The following is an 18,752-nucleotide window of genomic DNA, read 5'->3' on the forward strand; positions in this document are numbered from 1 at the left end:
CTGGGCAGGCACGCTACCGCCTCAATATTTCAGGTAGGTACTGTGCAATCTTCATTACTTATTATTCATTCTGTAGGTCTCGGTAGTGATTCACTCAATGTTCTCGGAGAGATACGATCTGACGTGGACTCGGAGGACATGACCCTCGCATATGACGGACAAGACGATGAACCAGCAGGGGAGTGGGAGACCGAGCCTTCAGACGCCAGTGAAACGATTACCACTGCCATCCGCGATTATGTGGAGACACCGTCAGTATTCCTTCTCTCACAAATCAACTTTCATTGATTTTTAGCATTAGGTGGAACCAGCGCGTCTACAAAGACAATCGAACATGGCGACAGCGTTTAGACCACTTGCATGCCAACTGGATGCCCCTCCTGGCGACACTCACAGATACTTATCTACGCTGGAAGGCAACATGCTCCGATCAGCCCCAGCCTGTACCTGCCAACAATTGCCCTTCCATTCCCTCCGATTCCTACAGCTTTACCATCGCTATCATTGATATCTTCACGCTACAAACAAGCACTTTCATTCATCGTGATGCGAACAGTCTGTCTCCTGCAATTGACCTTGTCCGTGCTGGCTTTCTCAGTCATGTACCGGTGTCACCCTCAGTAGCTATCTCACTTCGTACTCTGGAGCATTTTCGTCACCTACGTCTCCGCAAACCTTCGTTTAGCGTCGAGGCATATGTCAAGGTGATTTGCGATTCATACAAGGTACTACTCTTGTCTACTCTGAGTTTTGCATCACTAACTGGCATTAGGTACCCTATAAACGTCGCTGGCGTACTGTACTAGCCGATGCTTTCGATACTTACTTGGCCATACTTCGGCAGGTTGAGCAGAGAGTCAACACTGCTCTCGGTCGCAGTACCCCCAACTGGCGCATACTCAACTCATGCCCTCCCTGCACCTATGAGTTGGAGGATGAGCCCTTATTACCATTCTCTCGCATGTATGTCCTCGATGGTGGCAACTCAGCCAAACGCATGGCAGGACTAGGAGGACGCGAGCGAGGAGACACGCGGACATACACTGAGAGCGACTACATCATACCACGTGACTTTGTTGATAGCTTCGCCAATGAAGTTCGACCACGCGCTTCAGACTCAGATGATGCAGACCCAGTTGTGGGTGTTTTCAATACTACAGGAGAAGAGGACACACACCCCGAAGTCAACACGGACGATCTCACGACGCAGGTCATGTCATCTGACTGTAGTAAAAACTGGAAAGCGGCTGCCAATGAAGAGAAGAAACGTATGTGGTCTGTCTTTGACGAAACGGGGATTTTTGTTTCCGCTTGTCGTCACGGTCTTTTGTTATGGGTGACAGACATGGTCCGCAGTGGTGAACTGTAAGATCTCTTGTCTCTACAATGTATTTCATATCTAATGACTTGACAGTGCGAAATATCCTCTCGCGATCATGTCTAACGTCATTGATGTTCTTGGCGAACGCACTCTGGGAGCATATGATATAGGCTGCGGATTTCAATCTACCATCCGTGCAAGCAGGCTGGGTGATGCATTCGAGAGGCAAAAGTGCTGCATGTGTGTTGACGCCTTTCACGGCTACGCACACAACTACCTGTGTCAAACGAAGAACCATCCAAACGGGATTGTTGGTGCGGGTCTTGAAGACTTTGGAACTATTGAACATTTTTTCAGCGCATCGAATGCTATTGCCCCCGTCATCCGATATGCCAGTTCATACCGCCGTCATGTCTTTTTGGACCTCTTTTTCAAGCAATGGGACGAGGATAAGTACTTGAATCTCGGTACTATGATATACAATAACTACAAGCAAGCGCTCGACATTGTCTCGACGGAGTCGATTGCTCTTGATGAAGCAAAGCAATCACTCGGCATTCAGGAGGGTGATCTGCAGACTTGGTGTCAGGAGGAAATCAAGTATTTCGCACATCTGGGTAAAGAGACTGAGTGGGATGTCCATGCGATGGCATATGTGGAACTCCTACTGAAGCTGAGAGATGCAGAGTTCTTATTTCTTTTTTTCGCATTTAACCAAGTAACTAACTATCATCTTAGATCTCAGGCGCAGTCCGCATCTACACGTTTTCTATCTACGACTCCAAAGGATTATCAGTTCATCTCTTTTACGGGCACACAGTCCTATTCCGGTGACATGACGGCCACGAGAAAACTTGAGACACAACGTCGGTACAGCGCTGAGCGTCTCGCTACAATACAGCAAGAAGTCACTTCCATGGAAGTGAAGATGGGTATCGCTAATCGATGGCAGCCTTCGTCACCTGAGTATCAAGCAACGCTGAAGTATATGTCGAATCATCAGTATCAACGTGCGTTGGACAATCTTCAGCGCTTAGTAGTCCAACGGCTCTTCGAGCTTCAGCGGCTGAATATCTCACAGACTGGTGCGTGTCCTTCTGCTAATTGTTTACTTTGTAATCACTGATTGATATTATCAGCTTATAAAATGCGCACCCACATATCTAAATCCCTTCAAACTCGATGTCATACTATTCAAAACGCCGTCAAGACATATAATACAGCAGCTGCAGCACTATCACCCCCTCGCCCCCAGCTTGATTGGTCCAAGGTATCCCATTACAGCTTTCTTGAGGAGTTCAACCTCCTGCGAGATACACGACAAGACGTTCGCGAAAAAATGTGGGCCAAACCTGCTATCCGTGCAGTGATCCGACAATGGCTACGGATTAACCATCAGCGCTATCACCGATCGTCTGATCACATCAAAAATGTTGTGTTTCTACTTCCACCTTCTTCAACATTGTCAGTCTCTTACTTTTGCAACTTAATGAGTTCTCACAAGTACTGGGTAGAGCGCCTTACAGTGTTTACTTAGTGATTCGTTTGAAGGGCTCTTCACTCAAAGAAAATAGAAAATTCAAGCAATCATAGTATTTATGTAGGCGAATGTTAATGAAAACTACACGTTACACTAGTTCAACGATGAAGCGTCAAGTCAGAGAGATATTCTATCAAGGTACCAATGTCCTGTGTCAATTCCTCGACTTCATCAACAGCGGGTGCACTGTCGTTGTCATACTCAACTTCGTTACTGCTAGACAAAGCAATATCCTCTGTAGTACGCCCTCTAGATCCTTTCCTGATGCCTGCTGAAATCGAGCCGGAGAATCCTGGAAGCAAGTGGATCTTTGAAATGCGGTGAAGGACTTGCATGTTGATTAGACGGCGGTGTGAGCAGTATTCGTACACTGCGACATGTTCAATAGCTTGTTCAGCTGCGAGTGAAGCGAGACATTGGGTAAAGAAAGTGTCTTCATCTATGATGGCAGTGTGCAAAGGGCGGATCTCCACGTTGCATCGGTCTATTTCCTCCTTCGCACGGTTAATCCGTAGCCATTGTCGGATCACTGCACGGATAGCAGGTTTGGCCCACATTTTTTCGCGAACGTCTTGTCGTGTATCTCGCAGGAGGTTGAACTCCTCAAGAAAGCTGTAATGGGATACCTTGGACCAATCAAGCTGGGGGCGAGGGGGTGATAGTGCTGCAGCTGCTGTATTATATGTCTTGACGGCGTTTTGAATAGTATGACATCGAGTTTGAAGGGATTTAGATATGTGGGTGCGCATTTTATAAGCTGATAATATCAATCAGTGATTACAAAGTAAACAATTAGCAGAAGGACACGCACCAGTCTGTGAGATATTCAGCCGCTGAAGCTCGAAGAGCCGTTGGACTACTAAGCGCTGAAGATTGTCCAACGCACGTTGATACTGATGATTCGACATATACTTCAGCGTTGCTTGATACTCAGGTGACGAAGGCTGCCATCGATTAGCGATACCCATCTTCACTTCCATGGAAGTGACTTCTTGCTGTATTGTAGCGAGACGCTCAGCGCTGTACCGACGTTGTGTCTCAAGTTTTCTCGTGGCCGTCATGTCACCGGAATAGGACTGTGTGCCCGTAAAAGAGATGAACTGATAATCCTTTGGAGTCGTAGATAGAAAACGTGTAGATGCGGACTGCGCCTGAGATCTAAGATGATAGTTAGTTACTTGGTTAAATGCGAAAAAAAGAAATAAGAACTCTGCATCTCTCAGCTTCAGTAGGAGTTCCACATATGCCATCGCATGGACATCCCACTCAGTCTCTTTACCCAGATGTGCGAAATACTTGATTTCCTCCTGACACCAAGTCTGCAGATCACCCTCCTGAATGCCGAGTGATTGCTTTGCTTCATCAAGAGCAATCGACTCCGTCGAGACAATGTCGAGCGCTTGCTTGTAGTTATTGTATATCATAGTACCGAGATTCAAGTACTTATCCTCGTCCCATTGCTTGAAAAAGAGGTCCAAAAAGACATGACGGCGGTATGAACTGGCATATCGGATGACGGGGGCAATAGCATTCGATGCGCTGAAAAAATGTTCAATAGTTCCAAAGTCTTCAAGACCCGCACCAACAATCCCGTTTGGATGGTTCTTCGTTTGACACAGGTAGTTGTGTGCGTAGCCGTGAAAGGCGTCAACACACATGCAGCACTTTTGCCTCTCGAATGCATCACCCAGCCTGCTTGCACGGATGGTAGATTGAAATCCGCAGCCTATATCATATGCTCCCAGAGTGCGTTCGCCAAGAACATCAATGACGTTAGACATGATCGCGAGAGGATATTTCGCACTGTCAAGTCATTAGATATGAAATACATTGTAGAGACAAGAGATCTTACAGTTCACCACTGCGGACCATGTCTGTCACCCATAACAAAAGACCGTGACGACAAGCGGAAACAAAAATCCCCGTTTCGTCAAAGACAGACCACATACGTTTCTTCTCTTCATTGGCAGCCGCTTTCCAGTTTTTACTACAGTCAGATGACATGACCTGCGTCGTGAGATCGTCCGTGTTGACTTCGGGGTGTGTGTCCTCTTCTCCTGTAGTATTGAAAACACCCACAACTGGGTCTGCATCATCTGAGTCTGAAGCGCGTGGTCGAACTTCATTGGCGAAGCTATCAACAAAGTCACGTGGTATGATGTAGTCGCTCTCAGTGTATGTCCGCGTGTCTCCTCGCTCGCGTCCTCCTAGTCCTGCCATGCGTTTGGCTGAGTTGCCACCATCGAGGACATACATGCGAGAGAATGGTAATAAGGGCTCATCCTCCAACTCATAGGTGCAGGGAGGGCATGAGTTGAGTATGCGCCAGTTGGGGGTACTGCGACCGAGAGCAGTGTTGACTCTCTGCTCAACCTGCCGAAGTATGGCCAAGTAAGTATCGAAAGCATCGGCTAGTACAGTACGCCAGCGACGTTTATAGGGTACCTAATGCCAGTTAGTGATGCAAAACTCAGAGTAGACAAGAGTAGTACCTTGTATGAATCGCAAATCACCTTGACATATGCCTCGACGCTAAACGAAGGTTTGCGGAGACGTAGGTGACGAAAATGCTCCAGAGTACGAAGTGAGATAGCTACTGAGGGTGACACCGGTACATGACTGAGAAAGCCAGCACGGACAAGGTCAATTGCAGGAGACAGACTGTTCGCATCACGATGAATGAAAGTGCTTGTTTGTAGCGTGAAGATATCAATGATAGCGATGGTAAAGCTGTAGGAATCGGAGGGAATGGAAGGGCAATTGTTGGCAGGTACAGGCTGGGGCTGATCGGAGCATGTTGCCTTCCAGCGTAGATAAGTATCTGTGAGTGTCGCCAGGAGGGGCATCCAGTTGGCATGCAAGTGGTCTAAACGCTGTCGCCATGTTCGATTGTCTTTGTAGACGCGCTGGTTCCACCTAATGCTAAAAATCAATGAAAGTTGATTTGTGAGAGAAGGAATACTGACGGTGTCTCCACATAATCGCGGATGGCAGTGGTAATCGTTTCACTGGCGTCTGAAGGCTCGGTCTCCCACTCCCCTGCTGGTTCATCGTCTTGTCCGTCATATGCGAGGGTCATGTCCTCCGAGTCCACGTCAGATCGTATCTCTCCGAGAACATTGAGTGAATCACTACCGAGACCTACAGAATGAATAATAAGTAATGAAGATTGCACAGTACCTACCTGAAATATTGAGGCGGTAGCGTGCCTGCCCAGCGAGACGTTCGCGTCCTACTGCCTGTAGTCCAAGTGTGGTACTACGTTGCTTCCCATCACTGGTGACACTGACAACACGGACTTGGCGGGAGACTCCCTTTCGTTTGTTGCGTGTTGCTGGCATAGATATTGGGTTTCTCGTCGTCGACGACAGTGAGCACGAGACGTGCGGATGTTCCCGAAGTATGAACAGCGCATAAGCTTCTAAATTGGGAATGGTTGCGTACGCCCGAGCCCCGCCAAACAGTCTGACACACTGGTGTTTTGCCGAAGTATAGATATTGAACATTATTCAGCTATTTACTGGCAGTGTGCGTATTTGGTGCAGTCGTACCTAATTAGGTTGCCACTCCCGGGGGTATATGACAACCTACATCAGGAAAACCCTCCCATATAGACTTAGATAGATTAGACGTTCTTAGACAAATTTTCGCAAGCTGTGAAATTTTATATTAGCTAGCTCTAAGACCAATAGTATAGTGCAAGCTAATGATAATCATTGGCAACTAGCACAATGTTGCAAAACTGTATTGATCTAAGTATGTATTTACATAAAATGATGAACACTCGTCAAGAACATTAGCAAGCACAATGCCGGAAATATTGATGCTGAATAACTGTGTCAGCATTGTTGGCAGCGTAATGTGGGATGAGAAAGCGGACTTTGGCGGAGGACAGCGGTAGCCATACGAAGGCAGAACATTTAATAATTTGAAGTTGTTTGTGTAACGAAAATCGAACGATCAATATGACTAATATTTTATAAAGCTCCCACGGTTGATTTCAACAGAAAACCAACAAAGTGCAAACAAAGTGCGCTCTTACTACAACGAAAATCGAACGATCGATATGACTAATATTTTATAAAGCTCCCACGGTTGATTTCAACAGAAAACCAACAAAGTGCAAACAAAGTGCGCTCTTACTACAACTACTCACACCATCCATTTCGAACTTCGACCTTTGATGGTGCCAATTGGTGAGTAGTATTATTTCATCTATATACGTCGTATGGACTTTGCTGAGCGGACGTATCGTTTCTCTTCTCTTTGGTAGCATAAACGTCCGCGTCCAAAGTCCATGCGTGCTAGTCATGGAGAAGGACGACGCGGGTGGTGCATCCACTTTGGCTTCTGTATTGTCCACGCTGTCCTCGGCTGCAGCGCCACCGCATTCTTCTTCTTCTGCGACACCGGTCCGAGTCGTGGAGGTGGTGAGTCCTGGTGGCAACTCCTTTGTGGAGGAAGGACGATGAAGGCAAGACTGTTTGCAACGCGTAAGTTCTCATTTGTTGTTCCTTCTATATTCGTACCAATCTCTTATATACATACAGATGCAGCCTCTACTATAAGCTTCACGGCTCTGCTCGTCCCATTAGTATGAAATCCGATATTATTCGGAAGCACTCTCGACACGATGCTCGTGCGCAGCGCTCCTCCCTCACCGAGCCCCCAAGCGCATCTAACACGCCTGGCACTCCTTCCGTTATGGAGGAGACAGTTTCAGAATGGGTTCTGGTGCGACAAGCGCAGGCACTTCTTCGTCTTCGCGGCGCAGCAGCATGGACTCGTCTGTCCACACAGTAGACGCGGGCACTGTTTGCGCAGGTATGCACTGATTTTTTTAAAATTTTAATTACATTCTTTATATTCAAATGGTCCTGACTGTCAATCTTATTTCATGACAGACACTCTTGTTTGGATCCGTCTTAATCTCCCCTTCCACGTGCGGATACCATGTGACAATTCCTAAACTCGCTGTGCTGAGTCGCTGACAAATATCAAGGCGACCAAAACCATTGAGTTCTGACGTGTTAGTTGTGGCGGCTTTCTGTGCAGAGTCGAAGGGCCAGTTTGGATAGTCATTGATTCCCCGATATCTCTCACTCGCTCATTATATCTGACCGCTTGCTATGTTTTTCTTGTGGTTTGTTTTGCTCGTATGAGTCGTACATTACCACATTAGCCTGATACACGATTTTAATGATATCATCAATTTCTTCCGTGTACTTCAAGTGTGAAAATCTTCCTATTTGTGTTTCCTAAGATGTGCAAAGGCCTTCCTAGTTGTCTACTAGGACATCTAATTGTTCTAAATAGCAGCAAGGTATAGCTAATTAAAAATCAGCAATATAGTCTGGCCATTTAGTCTAGCCCATCTAATATGTCTAATTCTATGTTTTCTGACTCCGTCGTTGAGTCCAGAACAAAATATTTAGAACCAACATTTTGAGACTGTTACAAAGTACGATGCGACGTCGATCTGGAGCAAGTGAAAGCAACTGTAACTACATAGTGTTTTGGGCAATAAACTGTTGAAGTTTATTCGACTGAAACCTGCCTTCGTGCCCTAGAGATGAGGGCAAGCATGAGCAAGGATACCCAGAATTAATCCTGAACTAACTCATGCTCAAGACAAAGTGTCAAGTCAAAATGCAAGTCCTGTATGACAGATGGGAGTAAACTGCTCCATCAAAGGTCATGCTCCAGATCTCAGAGGAGCACCAGAGGGCACATACCACTAATCGTCCACAGTAGCCCAGGTGATTTCCTCACTCATGGAGATGGAAGGTGTAGCTTGAAGGGGATGTCGGGCATAGACATGACACCTAGGCCAAGCAAAAACCCAGCCCCAGAGCCGTTGCAGCAGGGAAAGACGACAGAAGGATAAAGGGAGTTGGATGGAGGTGGGAGGGGTGTCGATGATGCTGGCAACATCTACGCCAAATTCCACACAAGAGGGACCCCATCCAACAATGTGTGTCAACACCCCGGTGAAGGCAGGTGCAGGGAGGCTGGGACCATGGTCTCCACAAGAAATAAAAGAATGCCGAAATACGGCAATGGTATCGCCAACTCCCAGAGTGTAGTGTGCTGGGTTGTCGTGGTCCAGATGACAGTCAAAAACCCAGTGGTCATCTAAGGAACCGGGATGACACCAATCCACAAATAACGACCCAGCAATGGGAATGTGACTAGTGGTGGTGCTAAGTGGTAAAGACCGTGAAGTGTCCAAACTAGAGGAAAAACGAGAGACAGAGGGTTCATCTACGCTCAAGATGTACATGATGTAGGTAGGGTAGCAACAATGCAGACATGAGCAAGGTAGCTTAAATACAGCTCGGGTCGCACCTTGGAGCTGAGAGTGAAACATAGCCGAAGAGACAGAGTGTCTAGAGCCCCTACGATCATCGGTAAAATAAACTCTTAGTTAATAATTTAACAAGTCTAGACCCACCAAGGCTTCGTATTAGAGTTCAAAACACAGCCTTGTATCGCTAATGCTAATGCCCTGTGGTGTCCAAAAGATGGGTGTACAGCCAAAACTTTAATCATAGGGAGTGGAGGGTGGGGCAGATTTAGAGAATCAATCCAAAAGGCTGAGGAGTGATAAGATGTCGAGCAGGTGATGCTCGAGTGCTCGCGCCAAGCTGTTGGTAGCGGAAAGGAAAAGGACAGCTTATGTAACCTTACTCCGTCCCTACATAGACTGAGTTTTATGCGCGTGCTCGTGCCTCTCACTTACATAAAACAATATCTATGTTTTCTGACTCCGTCGTTGAGTCCAGAACAAAATATTTAGAACCAACATTTTGAGACTGTTACAAAGTACGATGCGACGTCGATCTGGAGCAAGTGAAAGCAACTGTAACTACATAGTGTTTTGGGCAATAAACTGTTGAAGTTTATTCGACTGAAACCTGCCTTCGTGCCCTAGAGATGAGGGCAAGCATGAGCAAGGATACCCAAAGACTAGGAGCGCACCGACGCATCTAGCGAAGGCTTGACCCCAGAAGTAAGGAGGGAAGCAACTCACAAAGCTAACGAACGGAGGGCATCGCGTAACGCGTGAAAGGTTCGAGTACAGGGGTGTCTTGAAGGTATGGTGCGATGACAACGGCGTGTTGTCGGAGGTACGCAATGAATGAATCCCCGCTCCAGCGTCCCATGCTTTTTACCGTCTCGAAAGGCACTCCACGCAGAAGATACTCCAGGGTTCCCCCTATTCTGATGCCATGGCCTTTGAGGCCGGCGGTCCCGGCAGCGGTGGAAGCACGGTCCAACCAGCGCAGGAACTCAGACCTCGTCAAAGGACGAAGTCCATTCTGGTGGCGCCAACTGAAGAGGGCGTCCGACGGCTCTGGTTTGTTGCGGGCGAGATGGTGAGCAAGGGCAGCTGCAGGGTCGAGTTCCCCATTCTGACGAGCGAAGTAGAGATCTTCACCGACGGATGACATCTTTGTCTTCGGAACGTGAAGGACTGTCACCTTGACGCCGTGACGGTCTTCGGTGTAACGAACGTTGGATGCAGTGAGGTGTAGCGTGGGATCAAACACGGTAAGGGAGCGAACAGTGACTTCACCGAGGCGAGCCAGAGAGAAGAATGATATGACGAGACACGCATAAGCAGCTGCGTCGAGGGCGTGTGAGAAGTCGAGAGTGGAGTGGAGTTGTGATAAGATCTCGACCGTGAACGGTAGCCTCTTTAGGCGCTTGGAGGCAGGTGGAGCGAGGCGAGCAGCTCCAGTTAAGGCTGCCGCGGTTTGCGCGTGGTCTGCGAGCCAATCCAGGCCATGCAAGAGATGCCACGCGCGCACGCCGTAGAAGTAGTTTTCGAGACTCTTACCAGAGTACATGCCTGCACAGTTTGCGATGAACGCCAGGAGGAGAACCGACGAGGCAGGTCCTCGTTGATCCTCGGGGATGCTACGCGCATCACAGAACACATGAAATACTAGTAGTCCCGACCCGTAAGTCTCACGAGTTCCTGAGGCGAGGGAGTGTCCAATGACAGTGAGGATGCGATTCAGATCCGCATCAGACAATGCTATGAGTTCGCCGTTGTCGAGAATGCGGGAACGATTGCGAGAAGGGCGCCATAACTGAAGACGATCCCTGGCTAGGCAATGAGGACGAAGGGAGGATGCTAGAGGAGTAAGCGCGGCTCGATAGACACGTGGTTGGGATGTGGAAGACGTTGAAAGCGGGAGCTCCAGTGGTACCGAGAACCGAGAACCATTAGTCTCGCCAGTGCTCATGGAATCGAGGCAAGGTGTTTCTGAACTCATCTCGCGTTGCCCAGTCATCCAGCGCGTTAATGTCTGAATTCCGTTGGGACTCGACATAAGGGAAAGCGATGCAGGTGCTCGAGGGTGCGGAGTGAGCATCAACGAGGAGGTGAGCGAGTTCGGTGGGTAACACGATGGGAGGGAGAAGGAGTTTAATGGGCGGGAATTGTCCACGCGAGGGCCCATCGGCGGGGTTATCCCTACTGGCAATGTAATGCAGGTGGAAGGAGGTCGAGGTACCCCATGGTGCGAGTAGAGAGATAATTCGCCTGAAGACACCGTTTGTCGCCCAGTTCCTGCTCCGCCCGTTCTTCCATCCCTCCACGACGCTAACGTTGTCGCAGTGGACGCGGAGATGAATTCCTGTGGAGGGGATACCCACCTGCAAGATTGAACGCACCAGGAGCTCGAAGCCAACGGCTTCAGCCCAGCCGATGTCATGTTCGCCATTGAGGGTACGCCATCCAGGTAGAAGCGTCCAGGCACGCCAATACCCATGCACAATAACTGCGACTCCGACACCAGAGCTGGCGTCGGAGTAGCCGTGAGCATCGACGATGGTGATGACTTGGGGGATGGCGCGCTGTAGGGAAGGGCGTGAGAGTTGCTGGATCCACCAATCAAGGTCTTCGTGGAGGTGATGGACTGCGTGATATGGCACGAAAGGATGACTGGCGGTAACGCCCAGCATGGCTTCAAGGGATGTGAGATATGCGCGGCCAGCAGGGACAACAAGGCAGGAGTGCAGAAGTTTGCCGTACAGCTTCTGCACGTCCAGGAGCACGTGCGTTGTGCATGCGCGCCAATCAGCGATGGCAGCCAGATACTTCTCTTTTTTAGCGTCAGATAACCCCACCGTGAGATGCTTGATATCCCACAACAAACCGATGAACAACACGATGAAAGCAAATAAGGTATCTTTTGAGATCTGCCATGGGATTCCCAGCCAAGAGGATGTGTCATCGATGTCATTAAAATTGGATGTAAAAGGCAGATCATCAGCGTCACAAGTAGATGAAAGAGCGAGGTCCCGCACAGGGAAGCGACAGTCCTCGCTGAAGACTTCAAGAGATCCATCGTTGAGGACGTCACCTGCGAACCAAACACGACCTCCGGTACGGCGAGGCGGGTGATTGCGCAGCTTTTTGTGTACATCCGAACGATAACTGTTGTATTCAGTAAGGGTCGAGCGAGGGAGACGAAAAAACAGATGGTCATCGACCCATTTTGTGAGAGGACCAAGCCCAGCAGCGCGCATGAGGTCTGCTCCCGCGTCCGCAACATGACCATAAGCACCTGCAGAAGGACCCATCCCGAAAGACATACATGTATCCACGCAGAAGGCGTCATTGCCAGTGCGTACCACAGTAGCGGCCCATTGAGAGTGATGCAGAGGAACGGTCCGATACGCTTCAGCGACATCGCGCGTCGCTCCTTGAGATCCAGCAGGTAGATTGCGAATGAGGACACAAACGGTGTCGAATGTCCCCCAGGTGCACGCAAAGTCGTCAGAGTTGATGGTTGAGTTGATGGAGGGTTGTGGGTGTCGAGGAGAAGGTGAGATGGGAAAAGAGAAGTTCTGGATAACCCGGAACTTGCCGGGTTTTCCTGGCTTCGGAATGATCGAGACTGGCGAGGTCTGGAACACGCCCAGGCTAGACTCCAGTTCCCGGCGCGTGAAAGGCCCGATATAGCGTCCAGTATTGAGTTCATGTTCCAGGATGACGTTGAAGGCGGTGTGATAAACTGAAAGAGAAGAATGATTTTCTGGAACCTGGGATGACGAAATAGGAGGTAGATTAAGGTTAAACCCGCTCCGAAAGCCATCACAGATGTCATCGTAGCGGTCCAAAAGCTCATGGCGAGCGAGCAACTCGCGCCAGACTGGCTCATTGTATGGGCAGATGGCTTTCTGCCGTCTGAGCGCGAGAGCAATGCTGGGCGCCATGCGAGGGGGACAGACATCCGGAACAGAGATGTCGCTCGTCGTGTGAGCGCGTCGAACACCCTCGGCTTCTCTGCCAGTCGACGCAGAGAGGATTGCCGTTGGAACCAACGACCAGCTGTTTGTTGACGCGTTTGGCGATGCTTTTCCGAGATCCATCCCATAGACGATCGGTGATGCACTCGACGAACGAGTGACGATTGCGCCCGAGACAAACGGCGCACACGGCGAAAGAGCGCTGGCCGTGTGCGCCGTTGGAAAAACCCAACATGGAATCGCCATATTTGGAGGAGAGGGGGGCATTATACTGTGTGGCAGGAGATTTGGAACGATCGCGACCACCCTGGGAAGGACGTGGTGCAGCAGGTGTCATGGAGTGACGACCGCGACGATGACTCGAAGTGTGACTCCCAACATCCACAGGTGGGCGGGTACTACCACCTTGGAAATGCTGTGACACCAAGCACATGCACCAATAACGCAAAACGCAAAACGCAGAACGCAAAACGCAAAACGCAGAACGCAAATGCCAGGACGCAAGTCGCACAACAGACAACGCAAGCCGAATAGCAATAAGATAGATGAAAAGGAATTAAGGATACCATCAGACGTTGTATGGTGAGATTAATTAATGTACGAACCTTGTAGTCGTAGCTCACGTTTACGCGAGTGCGTTCGGCGTGATACAGCCTATCAAAGCACCGCGATATCTCTATTTCGTCCAGGATGGAGATGTTCCAAGCCCCATTGGGCTGTGGAATGGCTTGATGCCAGGCACGGCGTTGTTCTTCTTGATAGGCGAGAAGGGCGCGTTGCTCCAGAACGTCATCGGAAGTCCAGTAACTATGGAGCATCAAAGCGCCGAAGAAATTTGCTAGCATGAGAACCCTAGATGCTGGCCAGCCACGTTCCTCAAGGGAGACAATATAGCGAGGGACGGCTCTGGAGAAATCTAGAGGAGGTAATAGACGATCCGCGATGACGCCGGTCGCGGGACGCGCTGCACTAGCAGCCGTCCAGACTGTTGAGCCGTCGACGCCGATAGTGGGCACCATACTGTCGTCGTCCGCAGTTTTGAAGTCTAGACGCTGAAGGTACAACAATTCAGATGGTGAGTCTGAACAATGTGTTGGGTCTTGCAGAACCTAGCTGCTATTCGACCCTAAAGGGTTTCTGGACCAGGCTCAAGGCTCAGAGGAGAGGAAATACCATAAAAACTTGCTGATCTCTCAGACTCATACTGGTAACTGGTGAAAAGATTGCTTGATTATGTAAGCTACAAAAGTGCCAACATAAGGTAAGGTAAAAACAGTCTCTACAAGCCCAACCAGAAATGAATCCCTACAACGCGTGTCTGCAAGACCTTTGTTAGTCCAGTAGTGCAGTTCAACGAACTGAGCTTTGTCAAGCTTGCGAAGGGCGAAGTCTGCGACGAGAAAAGGTTCTGCTGCACGGGTAGGACGAGGACGATCCGGGATTGGGATGTGATGGATTTTGTTCTTCTTGCGTTCTTCTTCAAGGAGAACAATGTTCTGGAGGTCTTCAGCGGTGCGCCGCTGGTCTTCGGCCTCGACAAGAGCGCGCTCGCGAGCCTCGGTTTCCAAAGCGGCAGCGTCAAGCTGCTGTTGCCATCTGATTTTGAGTGTGGAGTTGGTAGCCAACCAGGTAGTGCAAAGAATCACAGCGGCTTGGTCTTCGTCGACGTTAGGGCTAAGTAAGGGAAGCCGGCTGTCTTGAAAGGTAGCACAAGTGAAATTTGGGCAAAGATCAAGGTTTGGGTCATTGGTAAGAAGAGCCATGCTTAACAAGAGTGAAGCTAAACAGATTTAGAGAATCAATCCAAAAGGCTGAGGAGTGATAAGATGTCGAGCAGGTGATGCTCGAGTGCTCACGCCAAGCTGTTGGTAGCGGAAAGGAAAAGGACAGCTTATGTAACCTTACTCCGTCCCTACATAGACTGAGTTTTATGCGCGTGCTCGTGCCTCTCACTTACATAAAACAATAACTGTCTAATTTGTGTTAGCTGCACGAAAGAAGATCTAATCCGAACAGCTTTACCTAAGTTTACATGGGAGGGTTTTCCTGATGTAATTAGGTAGGGATCATGTGAGGTTGAGGTGGTGGACATCATGATTAAATATTAACCAACCAACTCCAGTCACCGTCCTAGCCATAATATGTATCCACATCATCCTCGACATCGTTCAAGGCATCGAGAATGGCCAACAACCGGCATCAAGTCTTTCAACTCATCTCATCTGCCGTATAAGTGATGTCAATGTGTAATGCTCACACCGCACATAGAACCACCTCTACTATCCACCAAAAAAACCACCCCGAGTGCTCCTTTGAAGCATCTATCCTACATTCCTGACAGTCAAAAGCATATCAAACGCATTGCCATGCTTTCATCCGAGTCAGCGCCAACACCTCACTAACGCTTGATCTCCAAGTTTCCGCCCTCCAACGTCATGCGTGGAGGGTGTCGTCAGCTGCAAGGTGGGCATTATTGCGCAATAGACTAACGTCAAGTACAGTTGGTCTGGGATTATGATGAGAGTGCGTATAAAATCAAGCGGGAAAACGGAACAGGGAGTGGGAATTTGGAAAGGAGATGGGAGGAACAGATCAAGAATATTCGCGTTTGTTGCTTACATCCCACTCGCACGATATCGATGGGTATACATATTCAGTGCGCACTGTACCGTAGATATGCCCACCACACCCTGCACAGTCTCAACTCGAATCAAATCAATCGGAGTTATGGGAAGGATATAACACACACTAACGACGGCAACCTGAAGAGACTCGACGCGTCCCATCCCAGATAACGAAACGACATGCGTTTCCTGTGAGCATCGCACCGTCGCTTCCCATACATCTAAGATAGTAGAGATAAACAGACTCGAGCTTGTTGAAATACTTCAAACGCACTCGGGACGCGGAACGCGTTGTACAGCAGCCCAACGAATGCTAACCAGCTACGAATCGGTGTCAATCAGGGATTCCACGCATCCTAGATAACGCTCATCGTATCCGTATCGTATGCTGGAGGAAGGACTCCCCTCACAACGCGCTCTGTCATCAGCACCAACACACCTCGAATACAACCGCTAACAGATGATACAGCTCCCACCCTCCGCTTTCTCAAGTCTTGCATCCAGTCGTGCGTGGAGGGTGCCGTCTGGTGCGAGATAGGGTGTGTTGCTGTAGGGAGGGGGTTGTTAGCATTTTTGTTGGGAAGGGCACACGAAAGAGGAGAGAGCAGCGATGTAGATGGGAGAAACCGTGTAGAAAGGGGTATGAGGATGAACGAAGTAGATGACAGGCGGGGTGAACGAAATGGATGACAGGCGAGAAACGAAGTACGGTAAGGCAGTACGGAAGTAAATAAGGACGAAGCAGAGAAGCCAATCAAACCAAAATCAGAAAAAAAAACACTCACCCCCACCCAAGATCATCGCCCAACACTCCGATCAGCGTATTCGTGTACATTGTTCCTTCCTCGGACCACGTAGCTGGTTGTGGAGGTCTGCAGGGCTTTTGTGAGCTGGGCGTACATGTCGAGTAAATGAATTACGGTGCACGGGGAGAGAAAGAATATAGTCAGCCTACGCAACGCCCTCCCAGGAATCAAACCCACCTAGGGCCAATACCACCCCGCCCGAGCTCAAACACACTAAACACACTTCCATCCGGAGTACGATGGGCAAGTCGATTAGTAGATCGAAATGGTATGATGACGGACGGTTTTGCTTGGGTAGGGGAGGTAGGTACTGGTGTTGATGGAAGAGACGAGTATCTTGAGTGGGCGGGTGAAGATGACTCGGAGGAGAGTAGGTCTGAAATCGAAGATGAAAGAGGACGAAAGACGTCGATGATGAGTCTTCCATCCACGAATGTAGGTGGGCTATGCTCCATGAGACTGAGTGCGACTTGCCAGGGTCCGCTCCCCGCACCATGAGTCGAGGGAGAACTGGAGAAAGGAGAGGGAGAGGGAGAAGAGAAGAAAGTGAGTGACCATATGCGTCCTACAAGAAGTGAGTTCGATGAGGATGGAAATGAGAGAACGCTGACCTCGCGCAATGAACTCCACACCTACCAAACCAGCGACGCGCATTCGTTTCTGCCAGAGACGAATTTTGATAGATGCACTAAAGGCAGCTTCGCCGTCGACCTCGTGGACGTCGATGTCATCTGCAGATGTGGAGCCTAGAACGAGGGCGTCTGAATCTTGTGCATCAGTTTAATAACACAAAAGGTAAAATGGGGTGGTCACCTGCTCTGAGAGTAGTTATAAACGGCAGCTCTCCCCTGCGAAGCTTCCCAAACAAGAGCTGATCGCCACTCGCAAGACAAGCAAGACGGATGTCTGCAACACAGGCATTGTTGAGTGGGCCTGCGTATTGAAGCATATCGGGGAGAATGTGGGTATGGCGGTTAAGAATGGCCCAGTAGATAGGAGTGTGTCCTTCCAAGATAGGTTGTTGGAGAAGGGCGGAGAAGGATGACGGAGGTAGAGCAGATGCGCATGAGGCTAGGATTGGGGTAGCAGCAGAGTTATCAGTGGTTGTGGCAACGAGATCGCGGATGAGAGAGATGATAGTTTGGCGTGTTTGTTTGGTACGAACATTAGGAAGAAGGGAGAACCACGTTGAGGAAGATAGAGGGGCGGCAGAGGCAGACCCTGCAACACCAGCAGAAGAAGCTGTGGTACTGGCAGTTGGTGCCGGTGGTGGACGAGGTTTCTCATCTATAACGGTACTAGAAACAGATGCAATGGTGTCATAAGAGGGAGGCAAGTCAACTTCATCGTCGATTTCATCGAGGTATTTATCGAGCAAGACCATCTCGGCGCTCCTCTAAGCGTTGAAAAGAACCAAAGTTATATAGTGATAGGGACTGCGGGCTACGCAGATGGCTGAGCAAAACATACGCGCTTAACTGCTGCGCCTGGGAATGACTAGTACAGCCCTACTAGGCTACTACAGAACTAGTAATACATTGATCTGTAGAACTTTACTGACATAACACCTACCCACTGCGGCTCTGCCCTTGTTTCTGAGTGGGGCGGTGATGATAACTCTCTGGCTGGTTGTTGAAAATGTACAACACGTGCGCGTGAACAGTATCGTCACATGCATTCCGCTGGAGTGATCTGCCGGGAGGTGGAATTGCATAATTCGTTGAAAGCGAATGAATGTGGAAGGTTTTTCTGAAGCTGTAGCTGGGGTTTGTTCTGGCGTTGCCATTGACCTTGGTTTCGGAAGAATCGGGGTGTAGTTTAGCAAGGAAGGAACGAGCCGTCTGTATGATAAAGCCACTCTTCAGATATGTAGTAGTAACCGTACATCTGAGCAGTATGTTGCAGAGGCGGAAGGACTATATTGATACGGTTTCTTGGGTACATGCAGAATCATGTTGTTGGTCTTGCTTGGGTTCACCAAGCTGAGCAAGAGTAATTATGTAAAAGGGATATCAGCGAATAATACCTGGACACACCTGCACGATGCGCTCCATCGAGGCTTTGGATTGGTTCAGACATGTTGGAAGTTGACAAGGGGAGAGCATACAGCCGTACGGACTCAGCCGTTGAACTTGAAAATTCACAATTGTAAATTGATTTTTAAATTTAATCATCGGTGTTCATTAGAGTGCCAC

General features: G+C 49.1%; 6 protein-coding genes across 6 annotated transcripts; 2 read left to right on the forward strand and 4 right to left on the reverse strand.

Annotated features, from left to right (window-relative positions):
* Positions 1 to 494: 494 nt before the first annotated feature.
* On the forward strand, positions 495 to 2,699 carry F5891DRAFT_900750 (uncharacterized protein; the record flags this gene model as incomplete). The annotated part of the gene is made up of 5 exons (XM_041373456.1): positions 495 to 725; positions 773 to 1,365; positions 1,415 to 2,008; positions 2,060 to 2,406; positions 2,461 to 2,699. Coding segments are annotated over 5 exons (2,004 nt in total), but the record flags the coding sequence as incomplete, so codon positions are not given.
* A 260-nt stretch (positions 2,700 to 2,959) lies between these two features.
* F5891DRAFT_960395 (uncharacterized protein) lies at positions 2,960 to 5,707 on the reverse strand (the record flags this gene model as incomplete). Its single annotated transcript, XM_041375724.1, has 5 exons — positions 2,960 to 3,618; positions 3,667 to 4,019; positions 4,071 to 4,664; positions 4,714 to 5,306; positions 5,354 to 5,707. 5 exons carry the CDS (start codon positions 5,705 to 5,707, stop codon positions 2,960 to 2,962), a joined length of 2,553 nt encoding a protein of 850 aa, XP_041220888.1.
* A 1,600-nt stretch (positions 5,708 to 7,307) lies between these two features.
* F5891DRAFT_960452 (uncharacterized protein) lies at positions 7,308 to 7,664 on the forward strand (the record flags this gene model as incomplete). The annotated part of the gene is made up of 2 exons (XM_041375731.1): positions 7,308 to 7,354; positions 7,412 to 7,664. Coding segments are annotated over 2 exons (300 nt in total), but the record flags the coding sequence as incomplete, so codon positions are not given.
* Positions 7,665 to 8,598: 934 nt separating this feature from the next.
* F5891DRAFT_1194364 (uncharacterized protein) lies at positions 8,599 to 9,144 on the reverse strand (the record flags this gene model as incomplete). Its single annotated transcript, XM_041367919.1, has 1 exon — positions 8,599 to 9,144. One exon carries the CDS (start codon positions 9,142 to 9,144, stop codon positions 8,599 to 8,601), a length of 546 nt encoding a protein of 181 aa, XP_041220890.1.
* Positions 9,145 to 14,326: 5,182 nt separating this feature from the next.
* F5891DRAFT_960465 (uncharacterized protein) lies at positions 14,327 to 14,890 on the reverse strand (the record flags this gene model as incomplete). The annotated part of the gene is made up of 1 exon (XM_041375733.1): positions 14,327 to 14,890. The coding sequence occupies one exon, from the start codon at positions 14,888 to 14,890 to the stop codon at positions 14,327 to 14,329; it is 564 nt and encodes a 187-aa protein (XP_041220891.1).
* Positions 14,891 to 16,058: 1,168 nt separating this feature from the next.
* Positions 16,059 to 18,225, reverse strand: F5891DRAFT_674503 (uncharacterized protein). The gene is made up of 5 exons (XM_041372746.1): positions 17,371 to 18,225; positions 17,169 to 17,318; positions 16,735 to 17,122; positions 16,537 to 16,641; positions 16,059 to 16,298 (listed from the first exon to the last, which is right to left on the reverse strand). Exons 1-5 carry the CDS (start codon positions 17,939 to 17,941, stop codon positions 16,205 to 16,207), a joined length of 1,308 nt encoding a protein of 435 aa, XP_041220892.1. The 5' UTR covers positions 17,942 to 18,225; the 3' UTR covers positions 16,059 to 16,204.
* Between the last annotated feature and the right edge of the window lie 527 nt (positions 18,226 to 18,752).

Source organism: Suillus fuscotomentosus, assembly GCF_016647785.1.
Source record: "Suillus fuscotomentosus strain FC203 chromosome Unknown F5891scaffold_68, whole genome shotgun sequence".
NCBI classification, from domain to species: domain Eukaryota; kingdom Fungi; phylum Basidiomycota; class Agaricomycetes; order Boletales; family Suillaceae; genus Suillus; species Suillus fuscotomentosus.